This window comes from Exophiala oligosperma (genome assembly GCF_000835515.1).
Source record: "Exophiala oligosperma strain CBS 72588 unplaced genomic scaffold supercont1.11, whole genome shotgun sequence".
NCBI lineage: Eukaryota > Fungi > Ascomycota > Eurotiomycetes > Chaetothyriales > Herpotrichiellaceae > Exophiala > Exophiala oligosperma.
In genome coordinates this window covers 201074-224508 of record NW_015622828.1, presented here as the reverse complement: position 1 = coordinate 224508, position 23435 = coordinate 201074, and the positions used below count along the sequence as shown (strand labels likewise).

At 49.9% G+C, this 23435-nt stretch overlaps 7 protein-coding genes across 7 annotated transcripts; 2 read left to right on the top strand and 5 right to left on the bottom strand.

Annotated features, from left to right (window-relative positions):
- Positions 1-123: 123 nt before the first annotated feature.
- PV06_09792 (uncharacterized protein) lies at positions 124-3341 on the top strand. The gene is made up of 2 exons (XM_016411265.1): positions 124-666; positions 730-3341. The coding sequence occupies exon 2, from the start codon at positions 797-799 to the stop codon at positions 2090-2092; it is 1296 nt and encodes a 431-aa protein (XP_016258019.1). The 5' UTR covers positions 124-666; positions 730-796; the 3' UTR covers positions 2093-3341.
- A 130-nt stretch (positions 3342-3471) lies between these two features.
- On the bottom strand, positions 3472-5751 carry PV06_09791 (uncharacterized protein; the record flags this gene model as incomplete). The annotated part of the gene is made up of 6 exons (XM_016411264.1): positions 3472-3606; positions 3754-3969; positions 4114-4478; positions 4589-4682; positions 4756-5562; positions 5683-5751. The coding sequence occupies 6 exons, from the start codon at positions 5749-5751 to the stop codon at positions 3481-3483; spliced, it is 1677 nt and encodes a 558-aa protein (XP_016258018.1). The 3' UTR covers positions 3472-3480.
- Positions 5752-8084: 2333 nt separating this feature from the next.
- Positions 8085-13500, bottom strand: PV06_09790 (uncharacterized protein). The gene is made up of 3 exons (XM_016411263.1): positions 12616-13500; positions 11600-12558; positions 8085-11550 (listed from the first exon to the last, which is right to left on the bottom strand). Exons 1-3 carry the CDS (start codon positions 12853-12855, stop codon positions 8361-8363), a joined length of 4389 nt encoding a protein of 1462 aa, XP_016258017.1. The 5' UTR covers positions 12856-13500; the 3' UTR covers positions 8085-8360.
- A 212-nt stretch (positions 13501-13712) lies between these two features.
- On the top strand, positions 13713-15100 carry PV06_09789 (uncharacterized protein; the record flags this gene model as incomplete). Its single annotated transcript, XM_016411262.1, has 3 exons — positions 13713-14170; positions 14225-14527; positions 14581-15100. 3 exons carry the CDS (start codon positions 13713-13715, stop codon positions 15098-15100), a joined length of 1281 nt encoding a protein of 426 aa, XP_016258016.1.
- PV06_09788 (uncharacterized protein) lies at positions 15065-16364 on the bottom strand. Its single transcript, XM_016411261.1, has one exon. It carries the CDS (start codon positions 16224-16226, stop codon positions 15198-15200), a length of 1029 nt encoding a protein of 342 aa, XP_016258015.1. The 5' UTR covers positions 16227-16364; the 3' UTR covers positions 15065-15197.
- Positions 16365-16773: 409 nt separating this feature from the next.
- PV06_09787 (uncharacterized protein) lies at positions 16774-19935 on the bottom strand. Its single transcript, XM_016411260.1, has 3 exons — positions 19060-19935; positions 18578-19007; positions 16774-18523 (listed from the first exon to the last, which is right to left on the bottom strand). The coding sequence occupies exons 1-3, from the start codon at positions 19640-19642 to the stop codon at positions 18346-18348; spliced, it is 1191 nt and encodes a 396-aa protein (XP_016258014.1). The 5' UTR covers positions 19643-19935; the 3' UTR covers positions 16774-18345.
- A 541-nt stretch (positions 19936-20476) lies between these two features.
- PV06_09786 (uncharacterized protein) lies at positions 20477-22695 on the bottom strand. Its single transcript, XM_016411259.1, has 2 exons — positions 21007-22695; positions 20477-20952 (listed from the first exon to the last, which is right to left on the bottom strand). Exons 1-2 carry the CDS (start codon positions 22052-22054, stop codon positions 20879-20881), a joined length of 1122 nt encoding a protein of 373 aa, XP_016258013.1. The 5' UTR covers positions 22055-22695; the 3' UTR covers positions 20477-20878.
- Between the last annotated feature and the right edge of the window lie 740 nt (positions 22696-23435).

Here is a 23435-nt window from a genome sequence, read left to right as displayed (position 1 = left end):
CGTGCCTCTGACCATTCAGCTGCCCTGCTAATCCATGGTCTATTGTCCTTCCCGCCGCCGCTGACTCCAAGTTGCGTCTTCCCACGAGAACTTTCCTGGCAGCTTTCTCCATCTTGGTTCCATCTTTCTCAAGCTCCCCCCGGTCGCCGCACGCGCCAATTCCTGTCGAATGCCATTTTGAACATTTCCATCTTCTCGATCCCCCGATCCCATCGATCCTCGACACGCACCGCATTTTCCCTCAAAACATCGCTCTCTCTCGCCCGGCCGTTCCCTTCAGACCCTTTTTCTCTCTTCCAACCACCTCTGCGATTCCTCATCACCAGTCTTTGCTAGACTGTTACCCTCTCTCTACATTTACACCACATAAACCCTTGTTGCCAATTGCGACCTCCCTAGTCAGTCGATACCCTTTTCCTGACTGCTGATCGCACTCGACGGGACGTCACCACCGCAGCCTCTACCCGACCCAGTTGTATCAGACCACCAATCTCTCCCGCAGTAAGACTTGCATTGCATTCTTATTCAATCGCTTCGCACCGAGCACGTTGGAACTATCCTCCTCTGCCCACGACAGAGGAAGGCGTCCGTCATATCATTCCCACCACACCTCCAAGGCCCCTCTGAACCTTGCAAATCGACATCTACAAGGGCCGCCTTTTAGGCGTATGTATTCCATCAAGTCATAAACCCATTCTCCTGGTCATGTCCTAATCGTCTCTCGCACAGTCACATTCATCCTGTCATTTTGGGACCAGCGGCCTGTCCGCTGGGCGCAGGAAAGTTGCGTCCAACAATGGAAGTTCAGACGCAACCTAGAGGAGCACGTATCTTCTCGATCTTAAACGATAACGACTGCCCCTCGTTTGTCATTCGTCACCACGAATCGTCTCCTTCAGAAAAGACCTCTCCCTCTGTCTCTCCACGACCACGGCTTGAACGACCTCACCTCGTTCGCCACGCGGGCTACTACCGCACCTCTTCCTTTTCTTCCACCGCCTCCACGCCTCCTCTCTCGCGCCAATCCTCCTCCGAGTCGGGATCGAGCATGGACTCATCTCCCTCCCCGATCACGCCGGCGTACAACTATGTAGATAACACGCTGCTTCCATATGACCCGATGATGCGCCAAGACCTGACGGGGTACCTCCCATCCCCGTCAACCATTACCCCATTTCTGGAACAACAACTGATGATCAATCCCAATATGGCCGATCCTCAGTATCCTGGCAAGCCAGCTGCTATTCCGCCGATCATGGCTCCTCAGTATCCCCTCGTTCCGGCTCCTTTACACCCTAGTCTTCAGCCTCTTGCGGTACATTCTCCCATCTCAACTGCCCTCCCACCACCCTCCACCTCTGCACCGACATCCTCTACCCAGTCTTCCACCTCACCTACCACGAGCGCGGCTGCTCCGGCGAAAAAGAACAAGTATCCTTGTCCTTACGCCCAGTCGCACAACTGCCAGGCCACCTTCACCACTTCAGGCCACGCTGCTCGCCATGGAAAGAAACACACTGGAGAGAAGGGGGTGCATTGCCCAATCTGCAACAAGGCCTTTACACGCAAGGATAACATGAAGCAACATGAACGTACCCACAAGGGCTCGCAGTCAGGGAGTAACAGTGACGATTCCAACCGGAGAAGCAAAGCTGCCATTACCAAGGATGCACTGAAAGCCAAACAGATCAAGAAACATGACAGCTTGAACTCTGAGGCTAGTCGTCGATCAAGCCTGATTCATTCTCCCCTGTCTGACGGCACGTCTCTGGCACCTACCGCTGTTGAGACGCCTGTCCTGACTAACGAGGAATCCTCTTTCTATCCTGAGCCCCCTCAAATGCTCATGCCTATCCACTCTATCCCCGAGAGTGTTTCGCCCAACTCACTGTATCCTCCACTGGCCGATGATTCTCTTCTGGGAGGTCCCCTCCTTCAACAGCCATTCCCTTTGAAGGGACCTATTGGCAATGGAATGGTTGCGAATGGCCTCATGCCCCCCACTCTCATACGAGGATTTTCCGACTTGGACACTCTTGCACAGGCTGCAGAAAGTTTCGATCCTTATTATCAAAATTCCCAAGGCTTGTAATGCCACAACAATCAAGCTGGACCGATTTGCCCTTGTTTCAGAAATTTAATGATCACGATATGGGAGGTTCTCTTTAGTTTGGACACGTTATTTCCGCCTATATCTTTGTATCCGGGCACAGCGCAGGCGTTTCCTCGGTCGGAGCACATGAAACGAAAGGTGCTTATGTTTCTTGACGCGAAGAACACGATTTTACTTTACCTTGACTGGCGGCGTTTTTTTGAAGTATCATAATCTCTATTGGGCGGGAACAAAAACAAACTGGTCCCTGTCCTCTACCTAACATCCACAACAACCAACCACCGACACCACCACCACCCACATGATACCCGCCACTTGTATGAATTTCTCCTGTATTCTACTACAGTATTTTGTCCCTTTGTCGAAAGCAAAGCAAAGCGATATGGTGAGGGGGAAACGCGAGGTACACGGATACAAAGTTCTACTCAAAGCATTGAATCTTGGAATGCCTTTTTTTGAGTACGACACCCCTTCCCGAAGAGGAGAAGAGAAAAGCCCTTGGTTAGGGTTAATAAGTTGGCCATGTAAAGATACTTTGTATAGTTTGATTGCAGAGATGCAATCTCATTGAATATTATTACATGGCGATAAACTTTCCTCTTTCTTTGCTTTCGGTTGATTGCTTGTTAACAAAGATATTCTGAAGAGGTGTTGGTACTGGAAGATAAGACTTCCATTGTACAAGTCTTCCAACTTGACTGTTTCTCCGTTCAAGATTGTTTCCCGTTCAGACATGTCGTTGTTCATTCGGCCCTCTCATACAAAGGTATGATTGTGATGACGTTACCCTGTAAAAGACACATAATTTTGATTTGGCCGTCAAGACTTGTCACAGGAGTTGTCCGACCATGTGTTTGCTCTCAAGGTACGGGCGAGGTTCAGGTACTCGCCACTTTGTAACAAAAGCGATCAGAGGGATCGGGGGTTTTGGTTTTTTGGTTTTCAAAAACCGGACCTCTCAATCTGTTCAAGAGGGTCTTGTTTGACATGATTACACTGCATGTATAGATATATATATACACACCCAACGAATCCACGGTCTCGACGAGAAACCTCTGCGGTCTGATTTTACCCAACAAGGTGATTTGCCTTTTTTCTTTCCCCGTTACTCTTTCTTTTGCGGGACGCTCCTCTCAGATACCGCCGGTGTGTGTTGTTATGATTCATGTACTTCCGTGGGCCCCGTGCCCGTACTACCCGAGATACGTACTGCGACATTTTCCCCCCCATTCCGACTCCCCCCTTTTACCTTTGTCATGATTGTTCCAACTGTACCCTTTGGACAACACACTGTTTCGTCCCCTCCACAACCTTGGGCGCCCTCTCGTTCATCTCGAGTTCGAGCTCAAGTTGTTTCGCAGCAAACCTCAAACTTGACCCTTTTCCTTGTCTAGGGCGACCACGGTCTTGTCCTCGGTGATGGCCAAGGTATGTTGTTGGACGGAATACTTGACGGGATTTTTGGCCTCGAAGATTTTGTCAAGTTCCTCGAGCTATTCAACACACGAATCAAGTCACGGTCAGTCTTTGTGTGTGTGTACGTGTGTGTGGATTTTTGAAGCTGGAAAAGCGGAAAAGGATAGAGAGGGGAGGGAGTGAGTAGGAACGGGAAAGATAGGAGAGAGAGGAAGAAACTTTACCGTTCTCTTTCTGGTTTCGGGGAAGAAAAAATAGGCCAAAACACCGTGACTAAAAGTCCACGCCACAAAGATGATGTACGTCTTCCATTGAATCTTTTTGATGGCGATGGGCCAGGCGAATTGGTTCAAGAGACCGGCGGCGTTGACGAAGAATGATTGGAATGCCATTCCTTTGGCTCGGATCTCGAATGAGATACATTCGACTGGGTACAGAGCCTGTGTTTTTTTGTTTAAAAAAAAATCAAGTTAGTATCAAAACATCTCATAGGAACATTTCCGACCCAGAAAACAAAAGTGGCCGGTCAATTCTTGAACATGGGGCGGATAAAACGTAAACGGACGAGGGAAAAAATGACCAACCTGTAATGGAGTAATGTTGAACGAGTATACTGCACCAAAGACGAAAATGAACGCCAACACCGCATTACCAGCGTTCTTGTTGGTGAAGACGGCGTCGCTGTCATTGACACTTCCAGACACAAGAGAGTTGGCTAGAGTACCGGCCGACGCTGTCATGCATACCCAAACGACGGACACGCCAAAGAAGCCGCACAGCATCATCTTGCGACGACCGATCTTCTCGACGAAATGGGCCCCGATGACGGCGCAGACGAATTGTTCGACGCTGTAACCGAGTTGGACGTTGGCCTTGCCGATGGAACTGTTGACGCCCGCGGTGTCGAGAACGGCCGCCATAAAGTACGACAAGACACCATTTCCGCACCCTGTAGAGATACAGAGAGAGGAAGTAGAGTTAGCAAACCGCCAAAACCCGGGCTTTTATGTAAGAATCAAGGGAGTGGTGTTTGAGAGATGAGGCCAAAAAAAAACATACATTGAGTAAAGGCCGAGAACCAACATGCCACGGAGATACGAATGATGCTGGATCGTTTGTTGAAGAGAGCACGGTAATCCCAGAATCGTTTGTCCTGTTGAGTTTTGGTCACAGATTAGATTGGTCCTCGTACTTCGGGAACAAGTTTGCATGCTGTTGCTGCTCACCGATCCATCGAGTTCGAGGTACTCTTCGTACTCGGCGAGCTGGAGCTTGACCCAGGCGGACTCCCGGTCCCCGTCGCCGTGCCATTTGGTGAGCAGACCGACGGCGGCCTCGCGCCTGCCCTGGGCGTAGAGCCACCGCGGAGATTCCGGGATGAGAAAAGCAAAGATGCAGATCAACCCGGGGAAGACCATCTGGAACCAGATGGGGATCAACCAGGAGTTGTTGTTGTCGATGTCCAGGCCTCCACGGGTGATGCCCGACGACAAGATGGACCCCGCGAGCCAGGTGGTGTTGCAGAGGCCCGTCACGACGGACCGGTACTTGGGGTGGGCCGTCTCGACGATCCAGATGGGCCCCGCGGCGGCGGCGATGGAGACGCCGAACCCGAGGACGAACCGACCGCCCATCATCTGACCCTCGGAGGCGTTGGCGGACGTGAGGCCCTGGACGACGGTGCCGACGATGATCAAAAAGGAGCCGATGAACATGCCCGGGCGACGGCCCCACTGGTCGATGCAGGGGCCGACAAAGGGCAAGGCGCAGACGCCGCCGATCTGGTACATGGACGTGATCAGCCCCGCCCAGATGCCCTTGTTCTCGCCGTGGAAGTGTTTGAGAAAGTATTCCTTGTTGTTGAGCAGGCCGCCAAAGAGCATGGTGTCGTAACCGTTCATGGTCTGGCAGAAGAACCCCGGCAACAAGACGACGAACAACAGCAACATGCGGCGGTCCCTCCAAGAGACGGGCTCTTGGATCAAAGCTTCATTGTAGGCCTCGCTGCCGCTGACTTGTTTGACCTCGACGACCTGCGGGCAGTGCGTCAGTCAGTCATCATCCTGGTCTCGTTGTGTCAAGCAAGAAGCGAGACCGGGAGATGTCGAAGGGCAGGCGGTATCCTTGATACCGATTGGGACAATTGGACTTACATCCTTCTTGTCAAGAGTGTTGACATGTTCGAGGGCATGTTGATCGATGGTCTTCTCATGGGTCGACATCTTGGACGACGACGACAGTAACTTTTTAATGTATCAGTCGGTCCACCTTTTGATGTTGTGTGTGAAGATCGATGATGGCTTGAGCGATTGTTCCCAAGAGTCGCAGAGGAATTGAGGTCCTTTTAATACTTTTTTTGCGTGGAGTTTGCTTTCTCCAGGGTTGAAAGCACACACACCAAAAGTCTACCTACACCCATGACTGTTTTCTTTAGTCAACCCTAGCCTTTTCACCGGCCTAGTCTATACGAGCCGGACTAGACTGGAGATCTCCTGATTGTAGTTTTGCCAAGTGACAAGAAAGCCAGCCACCCGACATGGAGCCGAAGGGAGGAGAAGTCATGATAAGCGAAGGTAGGAGAGCTTCAGAGTATCATGCTCATCAGAGTTGGTGTGTGTCTTGTGGACCTAACGCCGGACGGACTGGTGCCAATAAAACTAGACCATTTTCAATCCGGGGTCGAATTGGTGGCCCGCCGATGTGTTCCAGAAAGCGAAGAAACTCTGCGGAGAGGGAAGCTTTTTCTCTTCAGCCCATGGGGTGTACTTGAACACGAGATCTGGTCCCGTCACGAGTTACCAACTTCTGTAAAGGGGGGGGTTGAGATCCTGAAATATACAGTACCATGGCCCCTTTGATTAAGCGAACCTATTTCGCACCATGGCGGGATTCATGGAGGTTGATTCGTTTGTACTGCTGTAGTTCCGCTCGGGGACTACCCAAGATCAAACGGTCAACAGAGCTAGTGACTGATTAGTCAAAGTAGAAACAAACCCATTTGAAAGTTCCGAAGATGAACCTTGGAAACACGAAGAGTAAATGAAGTTGCTGTACGGGAAGAACTCCCTTACCACTGTCAACGCACCACACCCGTGGACATTTTGAGGAGTATCAGTATCTATGGTTAACGGACTTCCGAGGTTTTCGCTTGACCATAGTTACGGCAGTATTGAATAGCTTCAGTACTCGGTTAGACTGCGTTCGATACCCGAAGTTCTTGCGTGCTCCATGAAACCCGAGAAGAGAAATTGTTGTCAACATCGACGAGGGACCACAACCATTGACATGAAGCAAAACACTCGGGCCGCGTGATGAACCTACTTGGGGGTTTTCAGGACATGCCGAGATTCATAAGTTGTTCAATACAAAGATATGAGACAAAAGAAACGAGAGTGTTGGAGGCTGTTGTGTGTTCGGTTGCTTCATTGTAACCGAAGTTGAAGCGGCGAGGCTGTCGGATTGGCGAGGCTACCAATCTCGTGTGTCCCCCCCTTTTTTTTATCTAGACCTCTTAATTCTTCTCAATCAGATGCAATTAATGAGGTACCTACTGACATTCTCATATAACCATATAATATATATTCGTCTTTGAAAAATTAGGTGCTTACCAGAACCTTTTCTATCCTGTTTCACCGCCAGCGAACAAAACTCCCCCAACGGCCTCGATATGTACTGAAATATCTTCGAAAAAAAGAGGGGGGTTTCCAATGGTGCATTGTGCTCCCACAAAATTCAAATCCAAGCATTGCTGAAACAATCGACAAAACAATCAAATGGCTAATCTTCGGTCTCTGGCTATAGATACCTACCTAAAGGTAAGAACAGCATCTTTTGATCTGTGGCCAGCTATCTACCTACCTACCTACCTGACATGATGTGGTCTGTCAATCGAGATCAGTGTCCACTCCCATGCCATGTCGAGACGACGCCACCATACTGGGTAGTAGCTTTCTGGATATTCCTCGGTGAACTTCTGCTTGATGCTTCCCCCAAAGCAGATAGGTAGTTTGGCTGTATCTACTCCGTAGGTAAGTCATCATCTCAAAAGACACACTTCACATACTATTCTGCAGATACTTCACTCATCTTCACCTGCCTCGAAAAATCAAAACAAGAAAAACGACAAAAAAAATCGTTATTTGGAGAGTTTCAAAGCCCCGGGCCCCGTCTTTTCAATCGGTCGACGCTTCCTAATGCCTTTCCCACTGGTTTCTTCTCTCTCTCTCTCTCTCTCTCTCTCTTAAACACCTCGAGGAGGTAGAAGAGAAAGATTGATACGACCAAGTCATGGAAACCAGCCAAGATTCCCAAGTTTACTCCCAACTTTGGTTTTGGACAAGCCCAACCTCCAAACCACTTTTTGGTAAAGCAAAGGCCACTTTTCGACGTGGTGGGTCTTTTAACTTGTTGGGCAATCAAGTTGATCCAATGTCGAAGGAAATTTCACTGGATTGAATGTAATACGGAGTGTAGGATATGGAGTACGCGATTCAAGATGCATTCACTTGACACCTGGCTCGGGGGTTCACTTCGTGATAATGAGGATTGCATGCAAGGATCAATTGATCGTGTTACAAGTCCACACACACAACAGCACTTTGCCTCCTGGATGATTGCATCTCCTATTGAAGTCCTATGTCGTCGCTTCCTCCAGACTCGTGAATCGTGGCATCGGTAGTGTCTTGAGAATTGTTTTGGATTGTGTGTGTTCCCAGGGCGGCAAGGGACTTCGATGTCGGTTTGCCGTCATATGTAGGTTGTGATATTTCTGCCTCGGGCAGGAAGCTTTCTAAGAATATGCCGAATCACTGTTGGGTGACTTCCATCCTGTTCACAGATAGCTCGTCTTCCCAGTGTCATCTTCAGTGACAATTTGCCAGCGAGTGACGAGATCTTCTAACCTCAGATAGCCTCCTATAATTTCTGCAGGAACTGCATCTACCGTGTGCTTGGAGTCCACATCTACCAGAAACGGATTATTGGTCCGACAGCCTGGGCTTGCACGGAGGCGAACAAGATACTGGCTGCCGTTATTTCCAGTTAACTCCCACAGTTCAAAGCACAGCTGAGCAACATCTTCGAAGATCGGTGCCGGCGTTGACTTTGCCTCCTGTGACCAGAGGTCCGTGCATAAGTAATATAAGCCGTACATGAGATGTTCTTCCGTGAAAAACGCGCTAGTACGCCCGTCAATTGTCTTCAGAGTCTCAAGCTTGTCCATGATAACTGTAAGCAATGAGCGAGCTGCTGGAGCTGCTATATTTGCTATGTGGTGAAGGCGAGGCTTCACATCGTCATTCCAGTCTCTCAAAACATCGTGTGCCCTCACGAGTTGTTGAGGAAGCGGTGCGTTCGATCTCGGAAGTCCTGATTCCCAAGGAGAATTAGCCCATATCGCAATCTGGCGATTGTGTAAAGCGTCGAATCTGATGAGGGCATAAGGGTCCAAAGGGAGGTCCCAAGGGTGATTGTATAATTCATCGTGTAGTTCGAAGAAGTCCAAGAGCAATTGCCACCTGAATCTGAACAGTCGCTCGTCTTCTCCAGTGCACCATTGACCTTGGACTTGTACGTCGTGGTGGTGATTCTGGGCATCGAAATTTGAATTCATGTCCCGGATGCATTCGCGCAGAGCTGCCCTTACTTCAAACCAACCCCCAACATCGCCGCGACCGTGCTTAGCCCGGGCCCTCATCATTCCGAGTATGTTCTGCATTTTCTCTCTGTCGCAAGCCCCCAGATCATCTAGTAGTTCCATGACTTGGGGAAGTTGGTCACCGTTGACTCCAACCTCTTGTCTAGCCAAAAATGACGCTGCCCAAAATTCTGCACTGGCGCAAGATACTCGTCCCGGCCCACAATGGACTTCGACATCATCAACCATGGTTCTGTTAAGCAACGCGTATTCTTCTCGCATACTCCGTCCAAGATCCTCACACTGATATCTCAACGAGTGCACAGATCGACCACCCCATGACAATTGATACAAAGGCTGTGCGATGTATCTTTGCGATGCGGTGTATTCCTCTTGACAGAGTTTCACCTGTACATCCTCGGAGTTGCATAATGTTGTCCAGAGAGATTGATCAAAGTTCTCGAAGTTACCCAAAAGGGCAGGCTTAGCTTCTTTCAAGGCCTTCTTCAGAACGGTGCTCCCTCGGATTGAGGTTACTTCAGCTTGCTTCAGAAGAACGTGAAGCTCTTCGGATTCAGAATGGAAGGATAGAGACTGCATCGGCACGTGGTCGCCAGACTGAATACATACCACAAGACCCTTAAGGCTGAATGACGGTAGCGATGGGATGGTCGGCAGAACCTGATTTGTATCTTCTGTACCATCAATCCATGACCGCAATATTGTAGAACACTGCTCATAGTAGTCCTCATCACTTCCCGGAAACTCACATCTGCCAACACTGACGACATAACTCAGGCCAGAATCTACCCGTATAAATCCAACACTGCATATTCGCGGCCCAAACAATTGAGTGACTTTATTTGATAGAAATTTCTCATGAACACTCGGGGAAATTGTGTGGCTCATTTCCTTGTCGTTGGTATCCAAGCGTACTCTGTCATCAACTAACGGGGAGCTCCGCATTTTTGCATGGCAGAATAGACTGTCCATGTTGAAGACTTTGATATGCATCGCACTTTGTTCACCTAAAAATGCTTCATAGATATAACTTGAACCCTTGTCAGTAAAACATCGTGGTAAAATTAAGTCTGGAATGTATTCAGACATAGCCTTCCCACCGTGGAGGAACAACCTTCGGGCTCCACCACTTTGGAAGCTGGGGAAGTAGACAAGAAAATCATGATGCCATGCATTAGCGGGCTTTTCAACAAAGGGCTTAAAGATTTGTGTTCCATCCACCCAAAGGCTATCTCCATTATAAGACATTTCCACATGCTTTGTCAAGGAGACTCCACGGCGGAGATCGAAGCCCGATTTTTGAAGAACGTGTTCGCGTCCCTCGGGTGCGACAAGATGCCAATCATCACGATTGACGAATACCTGTCTTGGTGTTCGCATACTGTACCGGGCTAGTATCGTTAGGGATATGCGACGATCCCTCAACGCGTCTTGCATCCACAGATCATTGATAAGAAAGGGCTGACGGAGCCTGGCATACGCAATGGCCTTGTGGAGCGGAAAGTGCTCAGAGTCGTTTACAAGCAGCGCGTCACAGATAGGCCAGTCCTCGAAATCATCATCTAGAATAGTCTTATCGCCAAAGATAATGACTTGGATACCGGAGGACAGGAGACGGGACCAAATCTCTTGACTCGAACTTGATCTGGCCATTTCGTCGAAGGCGCAAACTCCCAGAATTTTGCGTCGCGATAGAATCTGAATTTCGGTCGATGTGACCGTCTGGGTTGCTGCTTGACCCCGAGCTTGAGAGAACTTGTCCGTCACATTGTCCCAGTCAACCTCTGTAGCAAGCTTTGGTATTTCAGGGGCATACACATAATCCTGGCCAAAGCCTTCAAGAATTTGCCTGTCATCTCTGCTATAGGGTTGATGGGCAGTACCTTCCGCCGGTCCTTCGGAGATAGATGATGATCTGGAAGATCTAGGCTCGTTCTCGACCACTAGGCGTGAGCTCTCGCTGTCAAGCTCAGCTTTGCCACTTCCTTGAATATCATTGAATCGTGGAAGAGCGAAAAGAGAAAGCTGTTGCAGATGACGGCCCACATGGCTCTTGAGCCGTTTAGAATAGGCTTGACAGAGGTTGCACACCCCGCCGGGAGACTTGCTAGGGGATTGGAACATGCCCTGTGAGGAATGCAGTTTCTCTGGCGTCATTTGAATACCGTGGGATGTAGTCATGTGATTGATAAAATGGGTTTGATCTTCAAACTCCGGATGGTCAACTTCATTGCAATGCCATACAACTCGGTGCATCGACAATTCGTGTCTCCACCATTGCTCGCGGTCCTCGAAGAATATATCTGACATTCCACAAGCAGGAAAAGTACACGTATAGGGCTGTATGTGCTCCAGGACATGTTTCCTACCAAGTCAGCGTGCAACGACAGGGAGGGCGGAATTCTTTAGCTTACTTCCACTGATGATCCGTGCGGATGGTCTGAAACAGTAAGCAGTAGGGGCACTCAAAATCTTCCAGCTCACACCCATCTCCTGCTCTGGGTCGGGGTGGCACTTCGATTTTGAGTTCCTTTGCAGTATAGGTCGAAGCGACAGATGATTTGGACTCTGGAATTGACGCAGGGTATATTTCAGGCAATTCATCGCTCACTCTCATAGTGGTTGCTTTTGTCCTTTGTGTAGGATGTTCACTAGCAATGTCTTGTGGGTCGGGTGGTACTACGACGGAACTTTCATCCAACTCAGAGTCAATCGATGGATCAGATTTAGAACCTTTCTTCGCATCAATTGCTGAAGTCTTCTCCAGAGCAGGACTCTTAAGGCTTTCGTGGTGGGTCTGCCGATAGCGCAAGAGTTGACGGCGTCTGGTAATCAACTTACCAAAGCGAGCGGCAACCTCATCATCCAGGCGAGGATATTTGTCTTGGACATAGGATGTATCGAATTGCTGATATGGAGAGGTATCCAAGAAAGCTCGTTGCTTTATGCGATCAAACGGTGCCGGCTTCCGGATGGGCAGCCGACAGAGGCAAGAAAGTGTGAATTGGATGGATTCTAATACCCTCAGGGGAGATGATGATGATGATGATGATGCCAAAGATTGGTCGGGCATGCGTGCCTGCATGTCTGATTCCTGCGTGATCCACCTTGATGTGATTGCTTTTGGAGACATGACTTGGTCGTCCGCGTCCGCTGCATTACGATTAGGAGGTTTGTCAGTCTCACTTTCTGAACCAGAAGATATATCCCAGGGTGAATCGTCGTCTTCTGTAGTTGCTAAATTTGGTGCTTTCTGGTCCTGTGAGAGGTCGGCAGAACCAACTACCCTGAGGTGACCGTCGGAATAATTGTTCGCGGCCAGAGATAGAGCGACATCGAGATGAACGGCCAGGATGCGTAGCAATCTCAACACCTAAACAAAGCATGGCTTAATAGCCCCATAGCTGTGGATGATAAAACACTGACTGACCTGCTCTTTGAAGAATGACGCCTCCCTCAAACGATAGTCGAGAGAAAGCTCATACCTTTTCCCGGAGTACCCAGCCCCTAGATTCCCCGCCCACAATTTGAACTTGACCAGTTCATCCGAGCAGGCGCCTGCAAAGGAATTGGATTGAGGTTGGGATGGAACAGCACCGCTGAGTGTCTCTACCAGTTGCTCGAACTTCGCGAGGCAATCTGAAAAGGCGTCGGAGATGAGAGGTTCCATGTCGTCCTGTACTCGATTGATGGAATGGTCGCAGGCACAGATTGTCGCAGCTGAGAACGAAGCGACGATATTTGACCAACTCAGACTAGGAAGGAACAGACAAGGTGCAGTGATGGCGGGGTAAGTGAGCGATCACACGTTGCAGCCTCATGCGGCTGAGTCGACAACACATCGGAAACAACACCTTCTGCCATTGCCGGAATTGGCATTGGAACTCTTTCGAGGTACCATGCTTTGCGTGGAGTATTCCTTTCATTCTGATACTGATTGTAAGGCCGTCCCTTCCAGCGGTTTCGAATTCGAAGCAAACAGATGTCGGGATTTGAGGTTGCTGGCTTGGTCCTGGGAGCAGTTCCCTTGCTTATAAGCGGACTTGAACATTATGCGGAAGGGGCAAGTAATTCAGCACGTCTTCACACTTTGAGTCTAAGATAAATGGCAGGTCAGCGTGGTCCAAAGCGTGAAAAACTATGAATGCATCTTCGCCGATATCAACAGCTCATTCGCCGTGTCTCTGAGCATCTTTGAATATTCATGCTGGAAGTTGCTTGCGCCTCTGAATTTGTCTGATGCTCAGATGAAAACGTTGCTCTCAGAAAGTGATGATGAGAAGAGACGACAGGCTTGGAGGGACGGCGATCTTCAGCGAAGACTCACAGAACGGCTCGGGCCGAGCTGTCAGGTCTATTTAGCAGCTCTATGTGCTTTGAGGAAAAGAATGTCGAAACTGGCACATAAGCTGAAACTTGGACCAGATTTCAGAGTGAGTCTTCTGGCAGATTATGGACTACGGTGATCTATAGAAGTACTAATCAGCGTCTTGGGTCAAGCCGCCGTGGGTTCTTTCAGATGGCACAATGGACTGCAAAGCGCGTGAGCAGTTCTTCGGCAATGTTTGGACACGCATAAAGGGCGGCTTCGAATCGAACAAATGTTCTGCTTTGATAGATGCCATCGACAATGACATCTCGAAAATCAACCGACTCACCGGCATTGCCTTGGAGGTGGAATGTTTGCGGCTGGAGAGAGATCGCCGCAAAAAGGCAAGGATCTGGGCGAACATCCGAGATAGCGCTAACAGTCTCTCGGAGATGCTTCGTCTGAAGTGGGCAAATCCTTGCACCTGCCAATTTTCCCATAGAGCAAACATGCTTCTGAAAGCTCAGATGGACGAAGAGGCGGACAACGACGATGAAGCGGAGCAGAGTCGATTTGAGTTGCTGCTCGTCTTTGACAAGGCAACCTCTTTTGTACCAGCGGTGGCGTATAAATGGCGAGATGTGGAGATCCAGTGTTCAGAGATTGTACAGGCCACGTAAGTTGCTGGTGAATGTTGAGTATCTTTCCTGAGCGTTGACCAAGACCCAAGGACCATACGATCACCTCGGAAAGGGGTACGATTCCACAATGACACACCCACAAATCCAACAGCAATCGCCCCGGCCACTTCGCATATTAGTAAATTGTCAGGGCCTGAAATTGACAACCTGTGCCGGAGTCTGGGCTCACAAACCACTGTCAATCGCTGTCTGGGATATCTCGAAGATCATTTGCGAAGACACCATTTGTTCTTGACCTCTGGAGTCGGCGCACAGAACCAGGTCGTGCCCGACGCTTCATTGCATCATCTCTTGCTCGAAACTGGCAAAGTCACGCTTGGTCCAAGAATGAAGTACTACGAGTGCCCAGATCGTTGATAGCTTCAGATGGCTAACTGATACATAGGTGCACGGTGGCTCTCGCACTAGCTGTAGCTGTACTTCGACTTTACGACACCCCTTGGCTTCTTCCGTCGTGGGATCTGTGTGACATCTATTTTCTGCGGGACACAAGAGGCAACTATCTACTCGACCGGCCATACGTCTCCTTCCCCATCGGCACACCCACTGCGATCAAAGCCCAGAGGGTGTATCGACGAAGGTTGGTGAAGAACGAAATTATCTTCGCTTTGGGCGTGGCTCTGATCGAACTGTCCTATGCAAAGCCTCTTCCCGATCTCACCGAAGCTTCAGACCTAGACAAGAACGGCAATCGCGACATCATTACTGAATATGCCACGGCGACCCGATTAGCAGAACTTATTCACCATCAGGAATTGCCCAACTACGCAAAGGCCACGCAACGATGTATCAACTGCAACTTTGAGACATCGGACTATGACTTGAACGACCAGGATTTCCGTGGCCGGTTCTATGAAGGCGTCGTGATGCCTCTCCGTGCGGACTGGGAGTATGCCACTAGGTAAGAGAGAGAGACGACATGATTCAGTATTCTGCCATACTACAGTGGCCGCTATTTCACGAGGTCAAAACCCAATCATGCTCGTTTCTTATTACACCATATCATCCGTCCGCCAAATGCATGCCGGCCTTGGGATACCTATCGCCCGCGACAGGATTGGATTTCAAGATGTCCGCAATCTCCTTCATTTCGTCGTCGGTCAACTCGACGGGCTTCGTGTTCTCCTCGATCCTCTCGATCTTGGTGGCGCCAGGGATGGGGATGACGGTTCCGAGAGTCACCTTCTCCCCATTGAGATCGATCGTGCGTCCACTCAACTGTCTCACCCAGGCGATGGCGATCTGCGGCCTCGTCACGCCCTTCTTCTCGGCCAACTTCCCCACCTCATCCACGACGCGGTTGTTCTGCTCGAGCACGTCGTCCTGAAACTTGGGCATGTGTTTGCGGAAATCGCCGTCGGGGATGTCGGCGTTCTTCCGGACACCTTCGCCCGTCAGGGCTCCTCGACCGAGGGGGCTGTAGGCGACGATCGGGATGCCCAGCCTCGCGCATGTCTTGGCCACGCCGTTCCTCAGGATGTCCGTGCTGCCAAAGAGACTGACCTCGACCTCGACGGCGGCGATGGGGTGCACCGCGTGCGCGCGTTCGATCGTGCTCGCCTTGACCTCGGACAGTCCGATGCCGCCAATCTTGCCTTCCTTGACGAGCTCGGCGAGGTGGCCGACGGTGTCCTCGATGGGCACGTTCGGGTCGACGCGCGCACACTCGAAGATGTCGATCTTTTTGGTCCCGTCGAGGATCTCGAGGCAGTCCTCGACCGACCGCCGGACGTTCTCCCGCGACCCGTCCGGTTCGATGGTGCCGGGCTTGCAGCCCCCCTTGATGCTGAGCACGACTCGGTCCGCGTGATCGGGGTGCAGGGTGAAGTACTCCTTGAGCAAGTGGCACGAGTGGCGCCGCGGAGAGCCGTAGATCTCGCCGCCGTTCCAGAAATTCGCCCCCAGGTCGAGCGCCTTGGCCATGGCCTCGTAGCTTTGTTCCGCCGGCTGGGGCGTCGGACGCCACGTCAAGCCCATGAGGCCGTATCCGATGGGTCCGACTGGCTTTGAGACGAGTGTCGGTTTGGACATCCTTGTGTGTGTGGGCGGGGGAGTCGGTGACGTTTGAGCTTGCGGTGTGAGAACTGTTGTCCGGTAAGTGATTTACCTAGGTTGAAAATAAAAAAGAAAATCCGAAACTCGTCTCTATCTCTTTCGCGAGGCTTTGTAATAAAGAGGCGGGAAGATTGTCGTCATGGAAAGAGATGTCCTTGTAGGTGGGTAGATAGACGTCTTTATCAGTTACCCCACCATAAGGCTTTCAGAATCCCGGCCATCTCCCTTGGGTACCTGAGGGTTTTGAACACATTTAACGAGCAACTCTGTACCATACACTTTACTTTTATCCTTGACTGCGTCCTGATCATATTCTTTTCATCTCTATTTATTTAAAAATTCAAACAAACTCAAAATGTGGAGTAAATAAACCTGATCTGACAATATTATACCATCTTTCCTCGCTTTGGTAAATGACTCTCTCCCCCCCCCCCCTTCACAATCTGTGTATGCGTTTTTTTTGGTTTTTGTCGGTGTGTTTTATGTGCGTACGCGCACTTCATCGGTCTTGTCTGCCTGGGTTTTTTGTGCATCTTGTTGCAAATATATACATTTACAAAGTATGTAAAGAAGGGGTAAAAGAACGTGGACGATATACCTAGGAACAAACAAACAAACAATCAATCAACAATCAACCAACCCACACCGTACGTCCACGAGTCGCCATCACCTCTCCCGGGCAAGAGGAGGATCCATGGCGCTCCCAGACATAGCATGCCGAAGAGAGAGGGAAAAAAAGAGCAAAAACAAAAGATCAACGCCTCTTTCGATCGGTTCGGGTTGCTTGTCAACGTCGCAGCAGCAGCAGCAGCAGCAACAACAGCGTGGGGATAAAGTACACGAAATATGATGATTCTTGTGTTGTTGCAGGAAACCCTTTCCCTCTCCTCCCAAGCGGAAAAAAAGCTCGCTATCTTTCTTGACCTCTCTCAACCTCGTCGTCATCGTCGTCATCATCATCATCATCAACAACGACAACAGCAAGAAATGCCAAATTAATATTGACCTTTGAACCCTTGAATTTTCTTTTGGAGGAAAAAGGACGGAAAAAAAAGAGAGAAACATAAAAAAACAGATTCCAAAAAAGCTCTGCCAAAAAAAGACAACTGACAATATCAAGATCGATACTTCGTGTCTCTCCTCTCCTCGATCTTTATATTTCACACCCATCTTGCGCCCAACTCGACCTTGCGTCCGATGTAGCTAGCTAGCAACAGCTAGTACTTCTTGTCTTGCGCCTTGTAGAGACACACACGCAAGGTCCTTTGTAGTATGTGTGTGTGTGTGTGTGCGCGCGCGTGTGTGCAGGACATGTATAACCGCATTCCATCATGCCGTTACATGAATCATTGAAAGTGATTTAGGTAGCTTAAGTCATTGGACTTGCGTTGTAGCCTCACTTTCTTTAACGAGGTAGATACCCAAGTTAAGGTCTTGCCTGCCTCTGTGTATGTTGGAAGCTGCGCCTGACGCTCATGGCCAAATCCGCAGACTCAAAACCCTGCACCACTTGACGATCCAAAAATGATCAAGCCTTTGTTTCCATCTTGCTAGGATTAGGCAAAAAGAGAGGGATTTGTTTGCAGTATGATAACATAGAGCCATAGAACGCTGTTCTGTTTGCCCCCAATGCGAGTAGTGTAAAGAAGAAGAAGAAACCATAAAATAAAAAAATCACCGCCACCAATCAAGAACTTTTCTGTCTCAACTCCCAGCCAGTTTCAGCTGAACCCCCAAACCATGCATCTTGTTACATTTCCTCTTCCTGAGAAGGAAAATCCTCTTCGTCGTTGGATCATAAAGCGTTGACTTTCGCTCAAGAAAATCATGCAGCCAAGATCCATATGGGTATCTGATTTCTATGTTGATTCGACTTATCGTCCCGCGGAAAAGAAGAAGGTTGGAAAAAAGACCCCGCCAAGTACTCCAATTGTCCAAGTTCATGTTATGTTCTTTGGTGTTCGTTTGTCGCCGCTCGCAATGCTGAAAAGAGAGAGAAAATAAGATTCGTCACCTTGATCAAGGGTATCATGTCGTGTCTTGGCAAAGCAGATAGGAATCGAGCCACAGGTCAAGCAAGATCGGCCGATGTGCTTCACTCGAATTGGTCGTTCTGAGTGTCTGTGACCGTGTCACTCAAGTTGATGAGAAGTTGAGCAAGGCAGCGTTTGGTCGCGGCATCGTCTCGAAGAACGTTGGAAAAGGTTGCGTCGCGAAGAGGCTCCGGAAGACATTGGCGAAGTGCCTGACGAGCACGATTGTTGTCGCTCAACCTGGACAGGCATTAGCAAGTGCCACAACTCACGCAGGCCAGGAACTCAACTCACCTCAAGAAACATCGAACAACATGCTTGAGAAGACGGACGGTTTGAGTTTCGACAAGGCCAATGACCATATTGCTCAAGACCGTACCCACGGCGTAGAATCTCTCATATGTGGCGCAGATGTACCCCAGACCAGTGTCGTCGAGCAGAATCTTCTGGACGATGAAGATCGCAACCGTCTTGGAGAGCTCACTGCCGGTCTCCATAATACGGAGGCAGAGTGGAATGATCTCGGTCGTCAAGAGGAACGTAATCGTCGGGGAAGAATTGTTGTTGTTACCGGGAGTTCCACTGGGGTTCATGGAAACGCTGGCAGATGGCTCATTCTTGACCAAGGCTCCAATGACACCCAACGATGTAAGGCGGAGATATTCGAAAGGACGCGACTTGGAAGTAGTGTTGAGGAAAGGATAGAGGAACAGTGGAATGTGCGCTATAGATTTCATTAGCATCGAAGACCGATCTGTACAGCAACGCAGACTTACCAGTCAAGAACAGACCTCGAGTCTCATTGTGGCTGGCGACACATTGGAGGAGAGCAAGGGCATTGCAGACACGATTGCTGGCCGCCGCAGTGAGCTGGCTGGGATTCAAGAGAGGATAGACCGAAATGATTTCTTGAAGCAAGCTAGTCATGACACCAAAGCTGTGCCAAAGGACCAGAGCGAGTTCGGGGACTTGTTCTCTCTTCTTGCTCAACTCCATCAATGCACCCTCTCTCCGATTAGGATCCATGAGCTCCGACACCCATTGTAAGACTTTGCGATTTTCATCGTCCTGACCCGGCGAGCCGCGGTCGTTCATGAGGGAAGCGCCCATGTTGTTTTGTGCGTTGTCGCCTGAGCTCTGTCGATTACCAGCTTGAGTGTGAGAAGAGTTGTGGTTCTGGTTCATGGCGATGCGCGTGTAATGTTGTTGCTGGGCCGCGGCCACAGCAGCTGCAGCCGCCTGGGCCTGAGCTTGCTGAGATCCGTGATTCATGCCTTGCTGAGGGCCGGCATGTTGCCAGGTTGACTCGTGTTGGCTGTACTGCTGCTGATGCGAGTACAGATGCTGTGTTTGAATCATGGTTGTGGTCGATCTTTTGAGTGCCGACGTCAACTAAGACTCATCCTTTGGGGTTCGGAGGGAAGAAGGTGGCCGAGAGATCGAAGATCGAGGATCGAGGGATCGAGGGATCGAGAGATTGGATTGGAGATGGAGTCGAGGTGAAAAGGCGATGTGTGTGTGATTGAAAAACGGTTATGAAGCCGCGACGAGGATTGTGAGAGGATGGTTGTAGATTCGCCGTGGATTAAGGACGAGGAGATGATGAAGCGGGGAGAAATAGTTCAATGGTAAGTAAAGTAGTGGTGGTGGTGAGTGTGGTACAATAGTTCAAAGTCGACCCCCCTGCGCTGCGGTGATGAAGAATGAGAATGGTGGAGACGTCCCGACTTGGCGGTGAAGAACGGCTTTGGTTTGCTGGGGACAAGGACGGAGTGAGAGGAACAAGTACTCCGTACCAAAAGCCCTAACGATTGACGCCCTGGGTCTCAGTACGAGTACAATTAGGGGTGAGTTGAGTGGGTATAATAGGGAGTAGTGAGTCCTGTCAGTGTCTCTTTACTGTACCTTATGGAGTGCCGAGCACCGGTATTGGGGGGCCTTGGAGATGGCGATGGCGCGCACTCTAGGCTCTAGGTAGTTATGATCCTATGACCGTCTCGTATTCTAGGCACAATGACGGAGATTTTCTTGACCCTGCAGCTGACTCGGCGTCCCGAAGAATTGTGCTACCTCGGTACAAAAGTTATGTCTGTATAGCAAGTATCTACGAGGACATATCACTGGGTGAAAAGATGAAGTGAGGAATAAGTGAAATGTCTTGACCTTATGAGAAGATGAATTGGAATTGATGTAATTGATGAGTGACAGGTTAATTCACTACTTCACTGAGTATTCTTTCTTCTCAATTCGATTGATCTGGAATGACTCAGGTTCTGTCGTCCTTGATACCATCGTCAATGCCAACGTCAATACTGATTGACTGGCTGTACAAACGGTCATTGACCGAATCGTCCCGTCCTTTTCCCTTCACTTCCAGTTTCACCTCATCACTACCGCGTACTCTGAATACCATATACACAATTCTCGTCCAAAGTTGGAGTACGGAGTATTAACACAAAATACTTCTGGCCCAATGCTCGGTGTCAAATCCAATATCGCTGACCCTATCCCATGAAATGCATGTTCGCTAACCCATCAGAGGAAAATCATTTACAGTCTCGTCTACTCCGTACGTCATCTCATCTATACTCCCCATCACCTCCTGGATCGAGATCGAGATGCCGATCTGCCAGTCCGCCTCGTCCTCCCATCAGAAGAGCTCTCTGCACCTGCAACCGAGTTAGTGGGATTGCTCCATGGGGGAGATGTGAACTATCACTTACTGGAATACATGTAGTCAGTGTAGTAGGCGCTGTCGTAGCTCACATCGCTCTTGTCGTCTCTGCGATTTCTTCTCTTGAGGCCGAGCCACAGTGCCAAAGTACCCAAGCCCGCAGCAACCCACCCAGCTGTGCCAATGCCGCTTCTTCTCTTCTTCTCCTCGACCACTTCGTCTCTCCTGGGTCTTGCGCCAAACCATGTCCGTCCGCCGCCGCCATGACGGTCTGATCGGTGGGAGTGTCTCTCGACATAGACTTCTTCCGTCGTTCGTTTTCGTCGAGGACCGAGCCCAAAGATGCCCAGCAGGCCATCAATCAAGCCTTTGGCGCACCAACACGCGCAGATGAGTAAGAGAATGATGATGCCGACGATGACGCCAATGACAATACCGGCAATCGCTCCACCACTCAATCCACCGCCAGAGCTGGTCGATTGTCCGTAGATGATGCTTCCGCCAGTGCCGACAGGCGTTACAAATGGCTGTGTAGTTGTGGCGGTTCCTGTCACCGTGACCAAGGTATTGCTGGTGGGTCGGAGAGGGGCACTGGCAGTATTCGTGACAACGGTGGTGACTGTGTAGAGACTGCTGTAGTATCCAGAGCTGCCGCCACCGACTGCCACGCATACTCCGGACGATTGGCAGTATTGGCCCGACAAACAACAAACATTTCCGCAAGGCGTCTCTCCCGTCGAATACGAACAACTTTTCGTCGAGGCGGGCATGTATGAACTGAAGGTTTCAGTCACCGTCTTTAGGTCGGTCTGCACGTAGGTGGTTGTGTAGTATTGCCATTGTCCGCCAGCGGCGGTTGTGGTCGCTCCGCCTGCACCGCATTGAGCCTGATCGTTGGAGTCGGTGTAGCAGACTTCGTCGGAGGCGCAGCATAACTGGCCGTAGTACCCGCAGGGGTTCGAGCATCGTTTATGAACATCTTGGAGGTCTTCGAAACTGCGCAGAAGGTCGGGGATAAAGGATGCAGTAATTGGTTGAAGGAGGAGTAGTCCGGCGACCAAGCCTCTGAGTGAGGGAGGTATCTGCTGCAGCCGCATGTTTCGCAGCGTCGGGATCAGTGTGAAGTCAGTGCGGTGAGTCGTCTGTGCCCTTTGTTCGCATGGGTTGCTTGTTGGTACTCGTGCAAGGAAGATCGAGTCGCTCGGGCGTCTTGTCGGCCAATGCGCTCCACCACCAACACCAAATCTTCTTTTCTGTACGGAAACTTCAAACTTCGAGAATTAACGACCGACGAAATGGTACAACAGAGGAAAATAGATGGGTGAGAATGAACTCGACGTTGGGCAGAAGACGACGGGTTTTTGCGTTGGCTGGCTCGGTATTTACCAACCTCCTCCTGCCACCGAATTTCTGAGACTTTTAGAAGATGAGATCAGCAACGCGGTCACGAAATCTCCTTCTAGAAGAAAAGGCTGGGAGACAGTAATCTCTCATCAATAAAGCGCTCGTATGGTCACAGTCTAGAGAGATGTTCCTGTTCTCCGGAAGGTAGCGGTGACTCTGTCTCTCGCTTGTTGGTTGCGAGGCAGCTGCAGGTTGTGCGGGACAACTCAGCCGACCATTCACAGGTTGCAAGGTTCTGGCCAGCCATTGCCTCGGCCTTCGCTGCTTCATACACGGAGGAGATAATTGTGGGAGGAATTCCACGTTGGGCTCCGGACTTTCTCATGTGTCTTTGAACCTACGCGAAGGACTGAAGATGGTTAATTCAGGTGGTCCATCCACACATTTTCAACCACGCAGAATGGGAGAACCTCAGTTCCAGGAATCCACCAATCGGCAAATCTTCCCTTTAGCCTTCCCTTTAGAAAAATGGTCCTCACTATACGAGTACGAGTACGAGTACGACCAGGTAGTTAAACATATCCCGCGGTTTCAGACATAAGCTCATCAACTTCACTTTTTTCGTATCGTTTATTCTCAAAACAACTTTTAGCCGTCAACTTGCCTTGACACTCTAAACTAGCTCCATCTAGGAGGATGGACTCGTAAGAAGATTCCTCTCGACTACTCTATGTACTGACTCTCCAGAGCTAGTAATATCACCTAACCACGTTGAATACTTTCGTTGGAAAAATTCTCAGCTCGTAGTTGTTCCCTTCGAACTACGAGTACAAGTACGAGTACGGAGTACTATATGCTTTCTTCTCACGATCATATGGGACCAGATTTTGATGCATTCGAGGTCACCGACGCGCGTGCGTCATGACCCATTGCACGACCCTCTCACCTTTTTCCCCTTTTGGAATTACTCGGCACAAGATACCTAGGGCTCATCGCAACCATCAATATTGATAGCCTGATATTGCGCCCTATGTCTTTATGTTCTAGGTTGACTGGCACCATACTCGTGTGTTCCGTGGAATCCTCAAAGATTCTTCATCGAGATTTGCGAGCTGCGGCAAGAAGGTATTTTCA